General features: G+C 22.6%; 1 protein-coding gene and 1 long non-coding RNA gene across 7 annotated transcripts in view; both read right to left on the bottom strand.

Annotated features, from left to right (window-relative positions):
• Positions 1-23,561, bottom strand: part of Imp (IGF-II mRNA-binding protein) — a 91,103-nt gene that overhangs the window by 28,513 nt on the left and 39,029 nt on the right. The window contains exon 1 of one of the 3 annotated variants that reach the window (XM_075299012.1): positions 7,614-7,790. The exons of the other annotated variants lie outside the window; for them this stretch is intronic. Coding sequence (XP_075155127.1) covers positions 7,614-7,645 — 32 coding nt within the window. The 5' untranslated portion in view covers positions 7,646-7,790. Of the gene's footprint in view, positions 1-7,613; positions 7,791-23,561 lie in introns of those variants that run through there. 3 annotated transcript variants of the gene reach the window in all.
• Positions 8,024-13,373, bottom strand: LOC142228556 (uncharacterized). 4 transcript variants are annotated; one of them, XR_012720206.1, is made up of 2 exons: positions 12,491-13,373; positions 8,024-8,066 (listed from the first exon to the last, which is right to left on the bottom strand). It is a non-coding gene; the product is annotated as an uncharacterized LOC142228556 (long non-coding RNA). The 4 variants fall into 4 exon arrangements; XR_012720208.1 differs by having other exon boundaries at positions 12,633-13,373; XR_012720207.1 differs by having other exon boundaries at positions 12,651-13,373.

The raw sequence follows: 23,561 nt of genomic DNA, 5'->3' as shown, positions 1-23,561 counted from the left end.
ATCAAAATTTTATTTCTGTAGTAAATTTTGTCAAAATTTTATTTCTATATATTTTATTCGTATAGAAAATTTTCCCAAATTGTTATTTCTATATATTTTATTCCTATATAAAATTTTGTCAAAATTTTATTTCTCTAGAAAATTTTGTCAACATTTTATTTCTCTAGAAAATTTTGTCAAAATTTTATTTTTATAGAAAATTTTGTCAAAATTTTATTTTTATAGAAAATTTTCTCAAAAATTTTATTTCTATAGAAAAATTTGTCAAAATTTTATTTTTATAGAAAACTATGTCAAAATTTTATTTCTATAGAAAATTTTCGCAAAATTTTATTTCTAAATAAAATTTTGTCAATTTTTTTTTCTATAGAAAATTTTGTAAAATTCTATTTCTATAGAAAATTTTGCCATAATTGTTATTTCTATAGACCATTTTGTCAAAATTTTATTTCTATAGAAATTTTTGTCGAAATATTATTTCTATAGAAGTTTTTGTCAAAATTTTATTTCTACAGAAAATTTTGTTAACATTTTAATTCTATAAAAAAGTGTAAAATTTTTATTTCTATAGAAACTTTTGTCAAAATTTTAAAGAAAATTTTCTCAAAAATTTTATTTCTATAGAAAATGTCATTTTATATTTTATAGAAAATTTTGCCAAACTTTTATTTCTATAGCAAATTTTGTCAAATTTTTATTTCTATAGAAAATTTTGTCAACATTTTATTTCTATAGAAAATTTTGCCAAACTGTTATTTCTATACAAAATTTTGTCAAACTTTTATTTCTATAGAAAATTTTGTAAAAATTATATTTCTATAGAAAATTTTGTAAAAATTCTATTTCTATAGAAAATTTTGTAAAAATTCTATTTCTATAGAAAATTTTGTCAAACTTTTTTTTCTATAGACCATTTTGTAAAAATTTTATTTCTACAGAAAATTTTGTCAAAATTTTATTTCTATAGAAAATGTTATCAAAATTTTATTTCTATAGAAAATTTTGTTAAAATGTTATTTCCATAGAAAATTTTGTCAAATTTTATTTCTCTAGAAAATTTTGTCAAAATTTTATAGAAAATTTTCTCAAAAATTTTATTTCTATAGAAATTGTATTTTTTTATTTATAGTTAATTTGGTCAAAATTTTATTTCAATAGATAATTTTCTCAAAAATTTTATTTCTATAGAAAATATTGTTATAATTGATATTATATAGACCATTTTGTCAAAATTTTATTTCTATAGAAAATTGTCGCGGAATTTTATTTCTATAGAAAATTTTGTCAAAATTTTATTTCTATAGAAAATTTTGTCAAAATTTTATTTCTATAGAAAATTTTGTCAAAATTTTATTTCTATAGAAATTTTTGTCAAAATTTTATTTCCATTGGGGGAATATAGCTACGCAGGCAAAAATAGAAAAATATCTAATGAATTATTTCTATAACCATTTTGTCAAAATTTTATTTCTACAGAAAATTTTGGTAAAATTTTATTCCTACAGAAAATTTTTTCAAAATTTTATTTCTCTAGAAAATTTTGTCAAAATTTTATTTTTATAGAAAATTTTCTCAAAAATTTTATTTCTATAGAAAATTTTGTCATTTTTTTATTTTATAGAAAATTATGTCAAAATTTTATTTCTATAGAAAATTTTCGCAAAATTTTATTTCCAAATAAAATTTTGTCAAATTTTTTTTTCTATAGAAAATTTTTGTCGGAATTGTTATTTCTATAGACCATTTTGTCAAAATTTAATTTTTGCAGAATTTTGTCAAAATTTTATTTCTATAGAAAATTTTATTAAAATTTTATTTCTATAGAAAATTTTATTAAAATTTTATTTCTATAGAAAATTTTATTAAAATTTTATTTCTATAGAAAATTTTATTAAAATTTTATTTCTATAGAAAATTTTGTCATTTTTTTTTATAGAAAATTATGTAAAAATTTTATTTCTATAGAAAATTTTGTCAAAATTTTATTTCTATAGAAAATTTTGTCAAAATTTTATTTCTATAGAAAATTTTGTCAAAATTTTATTTCCATTGGGGGAATATAGCTACGCAGGCAATAACAGAAAAATATATAATCAAAATCTGCATGGATATTGTATGTATGAAATGAGGAAATATGTACATCTTAATTTCCTCATTCCTTACTTATCGAAATAGGCAATTCATGAAAAAAACACATTTTGCCATTCTACCAAGAAAAAAATGCTTAGACAAACTATATGGGGGCAACAAAAGCGTATTAATTTTTCGTTTGTCCATCTATACATGACATTTCTGACATACTAGAAGGCCTGAAGAAACCGCCACCCATGAGTACAAGGAAATATGTCATACATTGAAGACAAATTGTATGGATGCCCAAGACGATAGTTTGAAAACAATCATTTTCCAGCATAATCAGCAGAAAACTCTAGGAGGAATGTTGACTTATACTATAAGACAACATTTATCAAGGAATGGGAACAATTTTGTTTACGAATGTATATTTTTTTTTTGTCAATTCTAGTTCTTAGAATTTGGAAGATAATGCTAGAAATTTGAGTAATGCATTTTGTTTTTCTTACAAATGTATTAGCAATAAGAAACGTTTTTTATTGTTTATGGGAACCTTAAAAACTAATTTGTGTATGCGAAAAATATATTTTCTAGGTTTTATATGATATTCTAATGCAAGCTTAAATTCAATACTGCTTCAAACATTTTTTTTTTTTCAAAGAATTAGCTTAGGTTTTAATTTGAGAAATTGTTGCAAATTGCAGATGTTACTCTCAACAGTAGAATTCAATTCATTAGCAACTATTTCCCAAAATTGAAATTAATTTAAAAAAAAATTAAAGACTTCTAATAATGTAAGGGCAAGCCAAATATAGGGCCCTTGGAATTTATGCTGATGAAGCAGTTCATTCCCAATTTAATATGAAAAATGCTCTCAATTTGTTACGAGAATTTACGTGAGATAAAAAGCAACTATAAATAAATGTCATTGATAACAAATCATGGCTAATATGGCAGTTCTGCAATTAGTTATTGTGAATGGACATAAGTATTTACAATAATTTTTTTTTTGTCTAATAATGTCCGCTGAATATACCAAATCGAACACTACATTTCAATTGTTTTTAAAGAAGAAAATAAATAATGCCTATATTCTCTCAGTATTGAACAAAACTCACACTTTTTTATCTTTAGGTGTTGTATGGCAAGTTAGACACAGACCTAAAATTTTTTTTAAAGTTTTTGTTTAGAAAATGGAAGAATATAAGTAAATGAAACAAAATCACCGCTATCAGTAAAAAAGAGAGATTAACATTTTATTTTTGAGAACTTGCTGATAAACTATAAAAAAGAACTAACAAAAATCACATGGAGAATGTACAATAATTTATGGTTCTGTGTGAATATAGCGATGACAGCAGAAATGTGTTTATTGACCCCAACTAACATATATTGACAGAAAATAGTAGATATAATAGTCATATAATGATCAAGTGGGCATTTTCCCGTGACAAGAACCGTCACCAGAGCTCTAATTTTGGGAAGAAAATTTACAACCAATTTCTATAGAAAATTTTATCCAAATTTTATTTCTATAAAAATTTTTATCAAAAATTTATTTCTATCGCAAATTTGGTCAAAATTTTATTTGTATAGAAAACTTTGTCAAAAATTTATTTCTATAGAAATTTTTGTCAAAATTGTATTTCTATAGACAATTTTGTCAAGTTTTATCTCCATAAAAATTTTTTACAAAATTTTATTTCTATAGAAAATTTTGTCAAACTTATTTCTAAAGAAAATTTTGTCAAATTTTTATTTCTATAAAAAATTTTATCAAATTTTTATTTCTATAGGAAATTTTGTCAAAATTTTATTTCTAAAGGAAATTCTATTTCTATAAAAAATTTTTCAAAATTTTATTTCTAAATTTTGTAAAAATTTTATTTCTATAAAACATTTTTGTCAAAATTTTATTTCTATAGAAAATTTTGTCAAAATTCGATTTCTATAGAAAATGTTATCAAAATTTTAGTGTTATACAAAATTTTCTCAAAATTGTATTTCTATAGAACATTTTTTAAAAATTTTATTTCCATAGAAAATTTTATCTAAATTTTACTTCTAGAGAAAATTTTGTCAAAATTTTATTTCTATAGAAAATTTTGTCAAAAATTCATTTCTATAGAAAATTTTGTCAACATTTTATTCCTATCGCAAATTTTATCAAAATTTTATTTCTATAGAAAATTTTGTCAAAAATTTATTTCTATAGAAATTTTTGTCAAAATTGTATTTCTATAGACAATTTTGTCAAACTCTTATTTCCATAAAAAAATTTGTCAAAATTTTATTTCTATAGAAAATGTTGTCAAAATTCGATTTCTATAGAAAATGTTATCAAAAAAAATTTTTCAAAATTTTATTTCCATAGAAAATTTTGTCGAAATTTTATTTCGATAGAAAATATTGTCAAAAATTTATTTCTATAGAAAATTTTGTCAAAATTCTATTTCTATAAAAAATTTTTCAAAATTTTATTTCTAAATTTTGTCAACATTATGTAAAAATTTTATTTCTATAAAACATTTTTGTCAAAATTTTATTTCTATAGAAAATTTTGTCAAAATTCGATTTCTATAGAAAATGTTATCAAAATTTTAGTGTTATACAAAATTTTCTCAAAGTTGTATTTCTATAGAAAATTTTTTAAAAATTTTATTTCCATAGAAAATTTTATATAAATTTTACTTCTAGAGAAAATTTTGTCAAAATTTTATTTTTATCGAAAATTTTGTCAAAAATTCATTTCTATAGAAAATTTTGTCAACATTTTATTCCTATCGCAAATTTTATCAAAATTTTATTTCTATAGAAAATTTTGTCAAAAATTTATTTCTGTAGAAAATTTTATCAAAATTTTATTCCTATCGCAAATTTTATCAAAATTTTATTTCTATAGAAAATTTTGTCAAAAATTTATTTCTATAGGAATTGTTGTCAAAATTGTATTTCTATAGACAATTTTTTCAAACTCTTATTTCCATAAAAAATTTTGTTAAAGTTTTATTTCTATAGAAAATTTTGTCACAATTCGTTTTCTATAGAAAATGTTATCAAAATTTTATTGTTATACCAAATTTTCTCAATATTTTATTTTTTTATATAATATTGTAAAATTTTTTTTTCTATAGAAAATTTTGTCAACATTTTATTTCTATAGAAAATTTTGTAAAAATTTTATTTCTATTAAAAATTTTTTTCTATAGAAAATTTTGTCAAAATTCGATTTCTATAGAAAATGTTATCAAAATTTTAGTGTTATACAAAATTTTCTCAAAATTGTATTTCTATAGAAAATTTTTTAAAAATTTTATTTCCATAGAAAATTTTATCTAAATTTTACTTCTAGAGAAAATTTTGTCAAAATTTTATTTCTATAGAAAATTTTGTCAAAAATTCATTTCTATAGAAAATTTTGTCAACATTTTATTCCTATCGTAAATTTTATCAAAATTTTATTTCTATAGAAAATTTTGTCAAAAATGTATTTCTATAGAAATTGTTGTCAAAATTGTATTTCTATAGACAATTTTGTCAAACTCTTATTTCCATAAAAAAAATTTGTCAAAATTTTATTTCTATAGAAAATGTTGTCAAAATTCGATTTCTATAGAAAATGTTATCAAAATTTTATTGTTATACAAAAATTTCTCAAAATTTTATTTCTTTAGAAAATTATGTAAAAATTTTATTTCTATAAAAAATTTTTGTAAAAATTTTATTTCCATAAAAAATTTTTGTCAAAGTTTTATTTCTATAGAAAATTTTACCACAATTCGATTTCTATAGAAAATGTTATCAAAATTTTATTGTTATACCAAATTTTCTCAATATTTTATTTCTATATAAAATTTTGTAAATTTTTTTTTCTATAGAAAATTTTGTCAACATTTTATTTCTATAGAAAATTTTGTAAAAATTTTATTTCTATAAAAAATTTTTGTAAAAATTTTATTTCTATAGAAAATTTTGTCAAAGTTTTATTTGTATAGAAAATTTTGTCACAATTCTATTTCTATAGAAAATGTTATCAAAATTTTATTGTTATACAAAATTTTCTCAAAATTGTATTTCTATAAAAAAATTTTTCAAAATTTTATTTCCATAGAAAATTTTGTCGAAATTTTATTTCGATAGAAAATGTTGTCAAAAATTTATTTCTATAGAAAATTTTGTCAAAATTTTATTTCTAATGAAAATTTTGTAAAAATTTTATTTCTATAGAAAATTTTTTTCAAAAATTTTTTTTCATATTTGTTGCTTCGATCTCAGCTTTAAAACCATTGCGTTGACTAAACTACAAGAATAGCTTAACCAACAGAGGAAAATAATGTTTGTCAAATTTGTTTGGGCAAAGCCCTATAGACTGCAAGATGGTTGGGTGGACGCACGTTTCGGAATTACCACATTCTTCATCACCATCCTCTACTTGCAGCAAAACTATCAACCATTTATCAGAATTCGGGTAGTTCACTAAACCCAAAGTGAACCAAACTTGAACCTTCCGAAAAAAGGATTATGCCTAAATAAATCTCTGTAAATCTTATTCTTTGCCACTGTCAAATCATCGATTTCAAAAATTTTATGTCTATAGAAAATTTTGTCAAAAAATTTTTTCTAGAGAAAATTTTATCAAAATTTTATTTCTATAGAACATTTTGTCAAAATTTTATTTCTTTAGAAAATTTTGTCAAAATTTTATTTATATTGAAAATTTTGTCAATATTTTATTTCTTTAGAAAATTTTGTCAAAATTTTATTTATATAGAAAATTTTATTAAAATATTATTTCTATAGAAAAATTTGCCAACATTTTATTTCTAGAGAAAATTTTGTCAAAATTTTGTTTCTATAGAATTTTTTTTTTTCAAAATTTAATTTCTATAGAAAATGTTGTCAAAATTTTATTTCAATAGAAAATTTTGTCAAAATTTTAATTCTAAAAAATTTTTGTAAAAATTTTATTTCTATAAAAAATTTTTGTCAAAATTTTATTTCTTTTACATCGATTTTAAAAATTTTATTTCTTTAGAAAATTTTGTCAAACTTTTATTTCTATAGAAAATTTTGTCAAAATTTTATTTTTATAGAAAATTTTGTCAAAATTTTATTTCTATAGTAAATTTTGTCAAAATTTTATTTCTATAGTAAATTTTGTGAAAATTTTATTTCTATAGAAAATTTTATCAAAATTTGATATAGAAAATTTAATTTAATTTGGAGAGGAATAACATAGTTAGCAAAATCTACCAATCATCTTATTTGATTTTAATCACAATAAAAGGCTATTGTGAATAATTTTACGAATCACTATACTATTGTGAATGACTATACTGAGTTGTTCCGTATAGATCACCGATGCTCTGGATAGCTCATACAAATTTTGCATTTATTACTAAAAGAAAACAGGCCTTTTATTGCCTTTATATCCCCCCCAATAGCGTTGTAATTTGGACCCTAATAAAACAAATGACCCAAAAAACGTTATTTTATTTAAAAAAAAATCGTTAAAACCCCCTAGAATATTTAAAACTCACCGTGTATGTTGATAGCGTGACATATTGAACATTTGATTTTATAAATAACAAGTGCAGATCTATTTTTTTTTTTAATTTTTAATAAGCCAAGTTCACTATATAGACATCAGAGGAAACATGTGTTTCACTTTTATTTTTTATAAAAAAAAATACAAAATTCTTTTGGCACTTTGGTTTCTTTAAAAAAGGGTTTAATACAGTAAACGATATTATTGTGGATATATTTGTAGATTCTTTTTTTCATTCATTTAATTGATTCATTAATTATTTATTTTTGTTTATTTGGGTAGTTATTATTATTATTATTTTTGTTTTTTTGATACAGTTCATTTATGTTTTATGTTTAATTTTTGTATAATGTTTTTAATCATCCATTAGCTAATAATTCACTTAAATGCATTTTTTTTCAATTTTTATTTGCTTTATTAAATATTTAAAATATTCATAGCAGCTCTGAAAATATATCCATTGATCAATTAAATATTTTCCATAAGTTAATTAAGTTTTTTTTTCTAACACCATGCTATAGGTCTCACTGTGACCGGCACAATATCTCTTAATATGTTTTTATCTATGTATATCGAGAGAAACAGGCAGAGAGCGAGAGAGGGAGAATATGAAAAATTTATTGGGATACCATTTTCTCTTAAAATTAAGAGTTTTGTTTTTTAGTTTAAGGGAAAAATTTAGCTACTGTCAATTTTTTTTTCACAGGGCCTCCTCTTTTTTATCCCATTTTTACTTTACGCATTTTGGCCTCTATCTTTTCTATTGCCCGGTGTGTACTCGCCCATACCTAAGAAAAGTAATTGAAAGTTCGTTAGTGTTAATTATCGACTCATGAATATTTTCTAATACCAGGAATGTTTTGCGATAAAGAAGCAAATATTAACATTAAAATAAATACGATAATTAGGGCAGGCGTATTTTAACATAAATATCCTAGTCTTTAAAAAAAATTATATACATATAAAAAAAATGCTATATGAATGTTCATGAACCAAATGAAATCTATCGTGGTTTCATTTTATTACTGCCTATCTTTCTTGTAATATCAAAGTTCAACTGACCATTGACCACATCCATTTCCGGTTCTTTGGGTGAGCATAATAATAAGCCACATTTTTTATGCACTCTCACAAATGCGAGTGCAGCAATAACGGTTTGCTCTAAAGTCATTTTTGTTTCCTTCCTGCCTTTCTCCCATTCACTATCATTACTTCCGTTAATTAGAATAAATTTTAATTGCTTTTATTGCAAAATGATCACGTTTCTCTCCTCTCCTACAATCATTGAGTGCCTATTGAGTGACTGACTTGACTAGTCGCCGTCATAGTCGAGACCGACACTGACTCGCGACGCCGTTATTATCATCATCGTGATTATTTTCTCATAGTTCTTGCTGTTGTTATTCCCCTCTGCTCTGCGTCACTGCCTGTGGTCACACTTCTCAGCAATTGTATGTTACAAAAAAAAATATAAATATATATTGCCATTATACAATATTGCTTGAAGAGAGGCAAGACAAAAAAAAAAACTAAACGCTAAATTGATTAACACAATATACACACATCAGTAGAAGCAGCAGCGAAATAGCAACTCAGTCAACAACCAATAAGCCATACGGGCGCAGCATTTAATAATATTAAAAAAAAAATGAAATATATGAGAGAAAATAAGAAAAACACACACACACAGATACATTCACCAAAAACAATTTCAAAAACTTAGGAGTGAACAGAACATATGAATACAATAAAAAAAAAAACTAACCAACTAAATAAGTAAACGTAGCAAATATAGTAGACAACGACAGTAGGCAATAAAGTAGGTCAAATATTACAGAGGTTTGGGCAGTAACGACAACAACACACTGATGACGGCGGCGGCGACGGCGGGACATTCAACTAAATACATCAACTAGAAAAACGTATAGATATAGCGGAAAAAGAGAGCAAACTTAAAAACACTCTAAACACAACAAAGAGAATATTTAATGATTGTGCACATTTATGGGAGGGCTGGAGAAAGTAATTTTGGGTGGTATTGATTTGATCGGCTAGGTTTTAAAAATATCGTCATCCAACCATTGTTGAGATCGGGAGTGCGTGTAGGTCTATTATATGGATAATCAAATAAATATGAAATAATGCGAGCCCCACCAGTGGGAAATTATACACGATTGAAATCCACGGTTGCCACTCGAGCCAAAAATAATCGATCAAAATTAGGAGAAATTATTTTGTCAAAATTTTATTTCCATAAAAAAATTTTGTCAAAATTGTATTCCTATAGAAAATTTTGGCAAAATTGTATTTCTATAGAAAATTTTGTCAAAATTTTATTTCTATCGAAAAGTTGATCAAAATTTCATTTCTATGGAAATTAGGAGCAATTATTATGTCATAATTTTATTTCTATAGAAAATTTTGTAAAAATTTTATTTCTTTAGGACATTTTATCAAAATTTTGTTTCTATAGAAAATTTTGTCAAAATTGTATTACCATAGAAAATTTGATCAAAATTTTATTTCTTTAGAAAATATTGTCAAAATTTTATTTCTATAGATAATTTTGTCAAAATTTTATTTGTATAGAAAATTTTGTCAAAATTTTAATTCTATCGAAAATTTTATTTCTATAGAAAATTTGTCTCACTTAGAAATATTGTCAAAATCTAACAAAACATCAAAAATTCTACCAATCTACCAAACAGTATATTTAGTAAAAAAAAATAAAGTAGGGGAAATTATACACGATTGGAATCTACGGTTGCCACACGAGCCAAAAATAATCTATCAAAATTAGGAGAAATTATTTTGTCAAAATTTTATTTCTACAGAAAATTTTGGCAACATTTTATTTCTATTGAAAATTTGGTCAAAATTTCATTTCTATGGAAATTAGAAAAAAATTATGTTGTCAAACTTTTATTTCCATAGAAAATTTTGTCAAAATTTTACTTTTATAGAACATTTTGTCAAAATTTTATTTTTATATTTATTTCTATAGAAAATGTTATCAATATTTTATTTCTGTAAAAATTTTGCCAAAATTTTATTTCTGTAGAAAATTTTGCCAAAAGTTTATTTTTATAGAAAATTTTGCCAACATTTTATTTCTTTAGAAAATTTTGTCAAAATTTTATTTCTATAGAAAATTTTATCTTAGTTAGAAATATTGTACAAAATCGAACAAAACATCAAAGATTCTACCAACCTACCAAACAGTATTTTTAGTAAAAAATATAAAATAGGGGAAATTATACACGAGTAAAATCCACGGTTGCCACTCGAGCCAAAAATAATCTACCAAAATTAGAAGAAATTTTGCCAAAATTGTATTGCTGTAGAACATATTGTCAAAATTTTATTTCCATAGAGAATTTTGTCAAAATTTTATTTCTATCGAAAAGTTGGTCAAAGTTTCATTTCTATGGAATTTAGGAGAATTTATTTTGTCATAATTTTAGTTCTATAGAAAATTTTGTCAAATTTTTATTTTTATAGAAAATTTTGTAAAAATTTTATTTTTATAGAAAATTTGGTCAAAATTTTATTTTTATAGAATTTTTTTTCAAAACTTTATTTCTATAGAAAATGTTCTCAATATTTTATTTCAGTAAAAATTTTTTCAAAATTTTATTTCTGTAGAAAATTTTGCCAAAATTTTATTTGTATAGAAAATTTTGCCAAAATTTTATTTCTATAGAAAATTTTGGCAAAATTTTATTTCTATAGAAAATTTTGGCAAAATTTTATTTCTATCGAAAAGTTGGTCAAAACTTCATTTCTATGGAAATTAGTAGAAATTATTTTGTCATAATTTTATTTCTCTAGAATTTTTTTTTTTTAAAACCTTATTTCTATAGAAAATGTTTACAATATTTTATTTCTGTAATAAATTTGTCAAAATTTTATTTCTGTAGAAAATTTTGCCTAAATTTTATTTCTATAGAAAAGTTGGTCAAAATTTTAATTTCTATAGAAATTGGGAGAAATTATTTTGTCATAATTTTATTTCTATAGAAAATTTTGTAATTTTTTTTTAACCCTTATTTCTATAGAAAACGTTATCAATATTTTATTTCTGTAAAAATTTTGTCAAAATTTTAATTCTGTAAAAAATTTGTCAAAATTTTATTTCTGTAGAAAATTTTGCCAAAATTTTATTTCTATAGAAATAAAATTTTGCCAAAATCTTTTTTCTATAGAATAGTTGGTCAAAATTTAATTTCTATAGAAATTGGGAGAAATTACTTATTCATTATTATTTATTTCTATAGAAAATGTTGTCAACATTTTATTTCTATAGAAAATTGTGTTAAAATTTTATTTTTGTAGAAAATTTTGTCAAAATTTTATTTCTGTAGAAAATTTTGTCAACATTTTATTTCTATAGAAATTTTCTTAAAATTTTCTTTCTATAGAAAATTTTATTAAAATTTTATTTCTATAGAAAATTTTGTCAAAATTTTATTTAGTTTATAACATCAAGAATTCTACCAAACAGTAAAAAATCTATCATTTTTGGTAGAATTCTACCAACTGTGGCAATCGTGGTGAACGTATGGTTCGAAAGACATTTTTGCAATTTTTAACTCCGATTTTTTCCTTCAAACTACGAAGATTTCTGTAGCTTGTGAACATAGTATATGTGAAACCTAATATATCGTAAATGTTAGACTTCAGAGGCCCTTCCCATGTCTCATTTTAGCTATGGTTTGCACAAGGCATAACAAAACACTACGAGGAATATAGACGCCACCAATACTCCACTACTAACTAATCAAATATAAATAAGCGGCAGCAGTGGGGTCGGTTTATGAGTAGCAAAAACTCTCTCTCTCACTCTCTCAGTCAAACACACATACACACCAAAAGATATACGAGGAAATATGAAGAATTAACCGATTGCAACTATGTATGCTGCTCGTATGGGATATTGTTGTTGCTAATGTTGATATTGTCGACGACGTAAGCTAGCTGCTGGTGTTATTGTTGATATTGTTGTTGTTACTATTATAAAGTCGCCCACCGCAACGTTCTCGGCGAGACGATATCGATGTGAACGATAGCAAATTCCTATGGTACTATTTAGTTTTGTTATTACTTGTTGTTGTTGTTGTTGTTGTTATTGTATTATTCTATTTAGTTTATTTGATTTCTTTTATAAATTCCAGACGCCTTTTGCTTTGATCGATATTGAAGTTAGTATTTGTAATTCACTGTAATTCAACTGCCATATCAACACACATATCTTGTCGCCTGTTACTTGTATTTAAGTACCTATCTAACGGTACAAGTGTGACATTCCCGAACTACACCAAAAAGTGTGCAAAAACGACGGCGTAATAGTCACAAATCATCATAATCATCACAATTATTTCGATGGGCTAAGTTTGTTTTGAGTAACAGATGTATATTTTTGTTTTAGTTTGTTAAACACTTCTCTTTTTATTGGTATTATTATTGCAAAAATTTCTTTTTTTCACTTGTTTTTAAATTTGTTTAATATTTATTTTGCGTTGTTCCTCTTTCTTTTGTTTTTGGTTATTAATTTTTCTTTGAGTGTATGTTGTTGATACGTTAACGGAAAACTGAATCAACCGCAAAACATGACGTACTAAACTAAACTAAATTGCTCCATAGTGCTCTTTGACAAAGATACCCAAGAATACAGCATTGGTGAACTACTCTACTGAGCAACGGAGCAATGGCAGGAGGTTAGTGTTTTATGTCTTTATACCGGATAGTTTCGTTTGTTCTCTTTCTCCTCTATTCCAAAGGAGGCAACAGCCCCACCAGTGATGAGATTTTTTTGCAAAACGTACTTTTGGACAATTAGAATAGTGCCGCGTTTAAAAAAATCACGTAAGATATGGCCAGATAAGGAATATGATCACCTCAAACATGTTTCAAGAGAAAAATATGAACTAATACAGAAGAAAATTTTCGTACGATTATCGTACGGTTAAAGTGGTCATTATTTGGCGCCAATGATTTTCTTCTTTACTTTTAGTTAAATGAACTAAAAAATGGGAAAATATTATACACAAATAAATCATATAGATTTACTAAATTCGTACTTCTCACAAAATAATTCATTATTTCTTTAAATTTGTAAATTTTACTACAAATGCGCCCATCTTGAACTTCGTATGGTACTAAACACATTCTTTCAATTTGAAGTCCAATTTTTTCTTCAAACCACAAAATTTTCTTTAACATGTGAAAAAACCAATAATATCTAATAATAATATCTAATAATTTGTCGAAAAACATTTAATTATTTTTGTGATATCGGTACTGCCAAAAACACTGCTCATTTGTTCAAAGTATAAACGGCAAAATTGTACCAAATATTTTTTGGCACAATTTATAAATTGTATGAATTTATTAACCTCTTATAGTAAATTTTAAAATTTTTAAAATTCGATTAAAAAAGTACAATAGTACCATTACGAGTTTTCCTTCAGTCACATGTGTGCACCACCACAAGGCAATGAATAAACATTCGCACGTCATATCCCCCATTCTGTGTGTGTGTCTGTTTTTTTTTTTGCTATCGCTTGTTGGATGTTTGATTGGTTGCCCCACATCATCATCGGCTCTTCAATATAATCTCTTAAATTATTTGTCCATACATATTCTCTTTCGTCATATTTCTCTTAGATAAGTCAGAGGTGTGAGAAGTAAAATTTATGGCCCAACGGATGTCTTCTCATTGTTTGATTTGTTTTATCCCCCTCCCACAGTCTTATTTGATTAAAATGATTTCTTATTGGTTAGATAATGGCAATATACCATACATTATTAATCATCTCTCTCTCCATGGATCAAGATGAAGAAAGTGTAGGGAAAATTATGGCAAATGTTTATAATAATACGTCTATAAAAATAGAAAATCATAAATATGGCAAAAAAATATTTATAGGCTTGGCAATAAGGAAATGTTAGGATCGATTTGTTTTTAATAAATGTTAAGAGCAATTGATTTAAATATTAATATATGAAAAATAAAAAAAAACTATTTTATTTATTTATATATAAAAATTAATCTAAATTCATCTATAATCTTAAAGAAAATCATAAATATAGCCTTGATGACCTATTGATGTATTTGTATTGTATTGTAAGCAAACTTCCATTTTGTCAAAATTTTATTTCTATATATAATTTTGTCAAAATTATATTTCTATATAAAATTTTGTCAAAATTTTATTTCCATAGAAAATTTTGTTAAAATTTTATTTCTATAGACAATTTTCTCAAAATTTTATTTCTATAGAAAATTTTGTTAAAATTTTTTTTCTATAGAAAATTTTGTCAAAATTTTGTTTCTATAGAAAATTTTGTCAAAATTTTATTTCTATAGAAAATTTTGTCAAAATTTTATTTCTATAGACAACTTTGTCAAAATTTTATTTCTATAGAAAATATTGACAAAATTTTATTTCTATAGAAATTTTGTTAAAATTTTATGTCTACAGAAAATTTTGTTAAAATTTTATTTCTATAGAAAATTTTGTTAAAATTTTGTTTCTATAGACAACTTTGTCAAAATTTTATTTCTATAGAAAATATTGACAAAATTTTATTTCTATAGAAAATTTTGTTAAAATTTTATGTCTATAGGAAATTTTGTTAAAATTTTATTTCTATAGACAATGTTCTCAAAATTTTATTTCTATAGAAAATTTTGTTAAAATTTTATTTCTATAGAAAATCTTGTCAAAATTTTATTTCTATAGGAAATTTTGTCAAAATTTTATTTCCATAGTAAATTTTGTTAAAATTTTATTTCTATAGACAATTTTCTCAAAATTTTATTTCTATAGAAAATTTTGTTAAAATTTTATTTCTATAGAAAATTTTGTCAAAATTTTATTTCTATAGGAAATTTTGTCAAAATTTTATTTCCATAGAAAATTTTGTTAAAATTTTTTTTCTATAGAAAATTTTGTCAAAATTTTATTTCCACAGAAAATTTTGTCAAAATTTTATTTCTATAGAAAATTTTGTCAAAATTTTATTTCTATAGAAAATTTTGTTAAAATTTTGTTTCTATAGACAACTTTGTCAAAATTTTATTTCTATAGAAAATATTGACAAAATTTTATTTCTATAGAAAATTTTGTTAAAAATTTATGTCTATAGGAAATTTTGTTAAAATTTTATTTCTATAGACAATGTTCTCAAAATTTTATTTCTATAGAAAATTTTGTTAAAATTTTATTTCTATAGAAAATTTTGTCAAAATTTTGTTTCTAAAAAAAGTTATTCACAACAAAGTACTATTGTGAGTGGAGCAAACTTCCATTTTGTCAAAATTTTATTTCTATATAAAATTTTGTCAAAATTGTATTTCTATAGAAAATGTTGTCAAAATTTTATTTCCATAGAAATTTTTGTCAAAATTTTATTTCTATAGACAATTTTCTCAAAATTTTATTTCTATAGAAAATTTTGTTAAAATTTTATTTCTATATAAAATTTTATCAAAATTTTATTTCTATAGGAAATTTTGTCAAAATTTTATTTCCATAGAAAATTTTGTTAAAATTTTATTTCTATAGAAAATTTTGTCAAAATTTTATTTCCACAGAAAATTTTGTCAAAAATTTATTTCTATAGAAAATTTTGTCAAAATTTTATTTCTATAGAAAATTTTGTTAAAATTTTATTTCTATAGAAAATTTTGTCAAAATTTTATTTCTATAGACAATTTTCTCAAAAATTTTATTTCTATAGACAACTTTGTCAATATTTTATTTCTATAGAAAATGTTGTCAAAATTTTATTTCTATAGAAAATTTTGTTAAAATTTCATTTCTTTAGAAAATTTGGTCAAAACTTTATTTATATAGAAAATTTTGTCAAAATTTTATTTCTATAGAAAATTTTGTCAAAATTTTATTTCTATAGAAAATTTTGTCAAAATTTTATTTCTATAGAAAATTTTGTTAAAATTTTATTTCTATAGAAAATTTTCTCACAATTTTATTTCTATAGAAAATTTTGTGAAAATTTTATTTGTATAGAAAATTTTCTCAAAATTTTATTTCTATAAAAAATTTTCTCAAAATTTTATTTCTATAGAAAATTTTCTCAACATTTTATTTCTATAGAAAATTTTGTGAAAATTTTATTTCTATAGAAAATTTTCTCACAATTTTATTTCTATAGAAAATTTTCTTAAAATTTTATTACTATAGAAAATTTTGTCAAAATTTTAATTCTATAGAAAGTTTTGTCAAAACTTTATTTCTATAGAAAATTTTGTCAAAATTTTATTTCTATAGAAAATTTTGTCAAAATTTTATTTCTATAGAAAATTTTGTCAAAATTTTGTTGCTATAGAAAATTTTGTCAAAATTTTATTTCTATAGAAAATTTTGTCAAAATTTTATTTCTATAAAAAAATTTTCTCAAAAATTTATTTCTATAGAAAATTTTCTCAAAATTTTATTACTATAGACAATTTTGTCAACATTTTATTTCTATTGAAAATTTTGTCAAAATTTTATTTCTATAGTTAATTTTGTCAAAATTTTATTTCTATAGTTAATTTTGTCAAAATTTTATTTGTACCCAATGTTTTAATATTTATATTATAAATTTATTTTATAATGGAAAATGAAAATCTACTATGTTCCATCAATCTAATACTATGTGTAATATTTGTCTATGATTTTTACTATTGTTGAGCTACACCAACAAATAGCTGTCGCGTTCTATTCCCATTGATACTAATCTTAATGTTTATTTGGTATTTCCTGTGTTTTCAAAACCCATATGAGAAGTATAGGGCATACATATCATGTATGTTTAAATATACATACATATGTGTTTCTGTATATGGATGATATTCTCATTGTCGCCGCTAAGTTGCTGTCGTTGCTCTTACGTCGTGTTGTCATCGTCATAATTGTTATTGTTGTTGTTGTTGCCTTTGTTAGTTAGTCAGTGTCTCAAACAACACCAACTACAACAAAAAGCGCGAAATTACAACACTTTGCATATATTTCTTCTTCTTCTCTTTCTCTCTCTCTCTCTGTCTCACACGCTCGTTTCGCTTTTGTGGCACATTTAGCTCGTTTTTGGGGGGCTCTTTTGTATGAGAGTGCGACATTGTTTAGTTTTATTTGCCGGTTTTTTTAACATTTATTTTTATTCTTCGCTCATTCCATTTTCCACATAACTGGGATTCCGACCTCAATGGAAGAATGTAAATGCAAGAGAACAGCAACACACACACACACAATGTGAATAAAAGTGTGTCATGATGCGTCGGGGCGTCATGTGGCATAACAACAAGTTGTAAAACAGTGTCAATGTACACACGTTTGCAGCAGCAAATAATAAGTATGATTATAATTTTATTGTATATTTCTACACATAATATTATATAATTTGGCTTTTTTTATGATATTGGTAATGTTATTACACATGCCACCGATAGGTGTTCGTTCAAAGATCAATGGTCTGAGGTATAATTTTATTAGGCCTGGTGGACTAATAGGAAGCACTAAAATAATTTATCTGGAAAAAGTGGAAAAATGTGTTACCCAATAAAACCGTAGTCAGCTAATTTTATAATAAAATTTTAATGTCGATTTTATTCATATGCTATTGCAATAGCTATTCACAATAAGAAACTAGGGTGGCTAACTAACTGATATTCACCTGCCAATAATGGCTAATTTTGCTTTGTGCTGGATGCAATGAAATTCAGCATAAACCCTATTTGTCCAAATTTTATTTCAATAGAAAATATTGTCAAAATTTTATTTCTACAGAAAATTTTGTTAAAATTTTTTGTCTATAGAAAATTTTGTCAAAATATTATTTCTATAGAAAATTGTGTTAAAATTTTATTTTTATAGAAACTTTTGATAGTGTTAGATTTATGGAAAATTTTGTCAGAATTTTATTTCTATAGAAAATTTTGTCAAAATTTTATTTCTGTAGAAAATTTCGTTCAAATTTTATTGCTATAGAAAATTTTGCCTCAATTCACAATGGCCACCAAAATCTTCAGATCTCAATTCTTTGGACTTTTGCCCAGGGGCATTTTGGCTCTAAAAAACACCAAAGTGTCGATTTATATCAGGAAGGTGTTTGGCCGGGAATGGGGTAAAATACCACAGGGCCACTTTTGTGTAGTGTGTGATTGCTTTGAAGGACTTAATGCATTGCAAAGGTACCCAATTCGCACAAATCTAAACTGATTCTAAAATTTATTTAATTATTAGTTCCGACATTTTTGTTTACTTTGCATGACATATCAGCTAGCTTGTTTATAAGTAATTTATAAATAGGGGTTCAATCAAAATAAGCATCAACAACCGAATTCTTATAACCATTCACAATAACCCGCTATTGTTATTTAAGTAAGCTATTATTTGTCACATTTTCAAATGACAATGATTAGTAGAAATTCCAATTTAACGAATTGAAATTGCTAAGAATTTGTTAATAAAAAAATTAAAACAAAAAACTTCTCAAAATTGCTTATAGAGCAAAAGTCAGTCACAATTTTTAAATCTGGTTTTAATTTTTTTATAATTTTAATTTGACATTTAATGACAACTATTTGGGGTTTCTTTGGCCCAATCTTCGTATGCGTCTAAGTGTCTGTTATATGTGTTCTCTTTATCATAGGCAAGGAATTTCAAAAAATAGGTTCTGCTAAATATTAAAAATATCAATATTCTTGAAACTACCAAAAAATTGTGGGATATTGTGAGAATTAAAACCGGTAAGTCTTTAGTCGAAAAAAAAACGAAAAATATTTCCAAAAAAATTAACATAAAATCTTAATAAATAACAAATGGAATCGAATAACATTCAGACTAAATAAATGCTATAAACGAAACCTCTAACGGTCAGCAAACGAAACTAGACTCTCCATAAATAACCTCCCCGCGGCCGTTTTAACAACACGAGGGGAGTACAAAATAGGCCAATAAAAGCCAGATTTTTTTGGTGATCATGATGAACTATGATTTTATGAGGGCACTCTACTAACGCAACAAAGTCTGGCTCACTGGCCAAACGGTGTATGAAGAAGGTGGTGTCTACATTTCATGAAATTGTTTAGAAATACAAATTATTTATGCATATGAAAAGAGAGCGCGCCGCGCGATCACAATAAAACCAGATTCGGCAAAATATCTAACGTATGCAAAACAAGAGTGTGCGACAACAGCAATAACAAATGCAAAAATGTATATATGGTATATATGAAACCCATAGAAGAATAACACACCACACGAAACAAGTTTAAACCACAAAAATTTGAATGAAACATTTTTTTTTCTTGTTTTTGTGTGGTCTACCCAAATGGTTGGAGTTTCTTTTTTTCGGTCTTCCTACATGCATAAACATTGCAACGTTGAGAGTAATAGTGGTATAACTGCATATTATTAATTTTATTTATTAGGTATTATAAATATGAACTATAGTTGGAAGGATTCTATTTCTATGTTATTTTTGACAAAATTATATTTATATAGCAAATTTTTGTCAAAATTTTATTTTTATAGAAAATTTTGTCAAAATTTTATTTCTATAGAAAATATTGTCAAAATTTTATTTCTATAGAAAATTTTGTCAAAATTTTATTTCTATAGAAAATTTTGTCAAAAATTTATTTCTATAGAAAATTTTGTCAAAAATTTAATTTCTACAGAAAAATTTGTCAAAATTTTATTTCTATCGAAAATTTTGTCCAAATTTTATTTCTAAAAAAAAAATTTAGTCAAAATTTTATTTTTATAAAAAACATTGTCAAAATTTTACTTTTATAGAAAATTTTGTCAAAAATTTTATTTTTACCGAAAAAATTTGTCAAAATTTTATTACTATAGAAAATTTTGTCAAAAATTTTATTTCTACCGAAAACATTTGTCAAAATTTTATTTCTATAGAAAATTTTGTCAAAATTTTATTTCTACCGAAAAATTTTATCAAAATTTTATTTCTATAGAATATTTTGTCAAAATTTTATTTCTACCGAAAAATTGTATCAAAATTTTATTTCTATAGAACATTTTTTCAAAGTTTTATTTCTATAGAAAAATTTTGTTATAGTTCTATTTCTACAGAAAATTTTGTTAAAATTATATTTCTATAGAAAATTTTATTAAAACTTTTTGTTTTTATAGAAAATTTAGTCAAAATTTTATTTCTATAGAAAATATAATTAAAATTGTATTTCTATAGAAAATTATGTCAAAATTTTATTTCCATAGAAAAATTTCGTCAAAATTTTATTTCTATCGCAAATTTTGTCAAAATTTTATTTCTATAGAAAATTTTGTCAAAATTTTATTTTTATAGATAATTTTGTCAAAATATCATTTCTATCGAAAATTTTTTCAAAATATCATTTCTATCGAAAATTTTGTCAAAATTTTATTTCTATAGAAAATTTTGTTAAAATTGTATTTCTATAGAAAGTTTTGTCAAAATTTTATTTCTATAGAATATTTTGTCAAAATTTTATTCTATAGAAAATTTTGTTAAAATTTTATTTCCATGGAAAATTTTGTCAAAATTTTATTTCTGTAGAAAATTTTGTTCAAATTATATTTCTATAGAAAATTTTATTAAAATGTTTTGTTTTTATAGAAAATTTAGTCAAAATTTTATTTTTATAGAAAATTTTGTCAAAATTTTATTTCTATAGAAAATTTTGTCAAAATTTTATTTCTATAGAAAATTTTGTCAAAATCTTATTTCTATAGAAAATTTTGTCAAAAAAATTTTTATCAACATTTTATTTCTATAGAAAAAAAATTGTCAAAATTTTATTTCGATAGAAAATTTTGTCAAAATTTTATTTCTATTGAAAATTTTGTCAAAATTTTATTTCGATAGAAAATTTTGTCAAAAATTTTATTTCTATAGAAAATTTTGTCAAAAATTTTATTTCTATAGAAAATTTTGTCAAAAATTTCATTTTTACCGAAAAATTTGTCAAAATTTTATTTCTAAAACAAATTTAATCAAAATTTTATTTCTATAGAAAATTTTGTCAAAATTTTATTTTGATAGAAAATATTGTCAAAATTGTATTTCTATAGAAAATTTTGTAAAAAATTTTATTTCTACCGAAAAATTTGTCAAAATTTTATTTCTATAGAAAATTTTGTCAAAATTTTATGTCTACAGAAAATTTAGTCAAAATTTTATTTCTGTAGATAATTTTGTCAAAATTTTATTTTTATAGAAAATGTTGTCAAAAATTTTATTTCTACCGAAGAATTTGTCAGAATTTTCTGTAGAAAAATTTAGTCAAAATTTTATTTCTATAGAAAATTTAATCAAAATTTTATTTCTATTGAAAATTTTGTCAAAATTTTATTTTTATAGAAAATTTTGTCAAAATTTTATTTCTAAAAAAATTTAGTCAAAATTTTATTTTTATAGAAAATTTTGTCAAACATTTTATTTCTATAGAAAATTTTGTCAAAAATTTTATTTCTATAGAAAATTTGGTCAAAATTTTATTTTTATAGAAAATTTTGTCAAACATTTTATTTCTACCGAAGAATTTGTCAAAATTTTCTATAGAAAAATTTAGTCAAAATTTTATTTCTATAGAAAATTTAATCAAAAGTTTATTTCTATTGAACATTTTGTAAAATATCATTTCTATCGAAAATTTTGTCAAAATTTTATTTCTATATAAAATTTTGTCAAAATTTTATTTCTATAGAAAAATTTAGTCAAAATTTTATTTCTATAGAAAATTTAATCAAAATTTTATTTCTATTGAAAATTTTGTCAAAATTTTATTTTAATAGAAAATTTTGTCAAAATTTTATTTCTAAATAAAACTTAGTCAAAATTTTATTTTTATAGAAAATATTGTCAAAATTTTATTTCTATAGAAAATGTTGTCAAACATTTTCTTTCTACCGAAGAATTTGTCAAAATTTTCTATAGAAAAATTTAGTCAAAATTTTATTTCTATAGAAAATGTAATCAAAATTTTATTTCTATAGAAAATTTTGTAAAATATCATTTCTATCGAAAATTTTGTCAAAGATTTATTTCTATATAAAATTTTGTCAAAATTTTATTTTTATAGAAAATTTTGTCAAAATTTTATATCTATAGAAAATTTTGTCAAAAATTTTATTTCTATAGAAAAATTTGTCAAAATTTTATTTCTATAGAAAATTTTGTCAAAATTTTATTTCTATAGAAAATTTTGTAAAATATCATTTCTATCGAAAATTTTGTCAAAATTTTATTTCTACAGAAAATTTTCTCAAAATTTTATTTTTCATAGAAAATTTTGTCAAAATTTTACTTTTATAGAAAATGTTATCAAAGTTTTAAAATATCATTTCTATCGAAAATTTTGTCAAAATTGTATTTCTACAGAAAATTTTGTCAACATTTTATTTCTACCGGAAATTGTTTTTATTTCTAGAGAAAATTGTGTCAACATTTTATTTCTAAAGAAAATTTAGTCAAGTTTTTTAGAAAATGTTGTTATAGTTCTACTTCTACAGAAAATTTTGTCAAAATTTTATTTCTATCGCAAAATTTGTTAAAATTTTATTTCTATAGAAAATTTTGTTCAAATTTTAATTTTATCGAAAATTTTGTTCAAATTTTATTTCTATAGGAAATTTTGTCAAAACCATAATTTTTAGCAAACAGTAGAAAATCTACCATTTTCGGTAGAATTCTACCAAATGTGGCAACCATGGCCTCAAGACCATTCACATCGCTGTAGTTTGTATGATCATCGTATATGGCACTTTTTCGTCTGCACGTTGTTTCTAATTTGTCCTTAATTTTGTTTTCTTTCCAATGTTCTTTTGTAAAAGAATATAAAATTCTGTACATCCACACATTTTTTTAATACAACTTGACTGCTGTTTACAGTAATTCATTTTCTCCTAAAAGAAATTGAGTCAGTTAA

Source organism: Haematobia irritans, chromosome 3 (genome assembly GCF_050003625.1).
Source record: "Haematobia irritans isolate KBUSLIRL chromosome 3, ASM5000362v1, whole genome shotgun sequence".
Classification (NCBI taxonomy): domain Eukaryota; kingdom Metazoa; phylum Arthropoda; class Insecta; order Diptera; family Muscidae; genus Haematobia; species Haematobia irritans.
The sequence above is the reverse complement of the archived record's forward strand: the minus strand, read 5'-3'. Positions and strand labels throughout refer to the sequence as shown.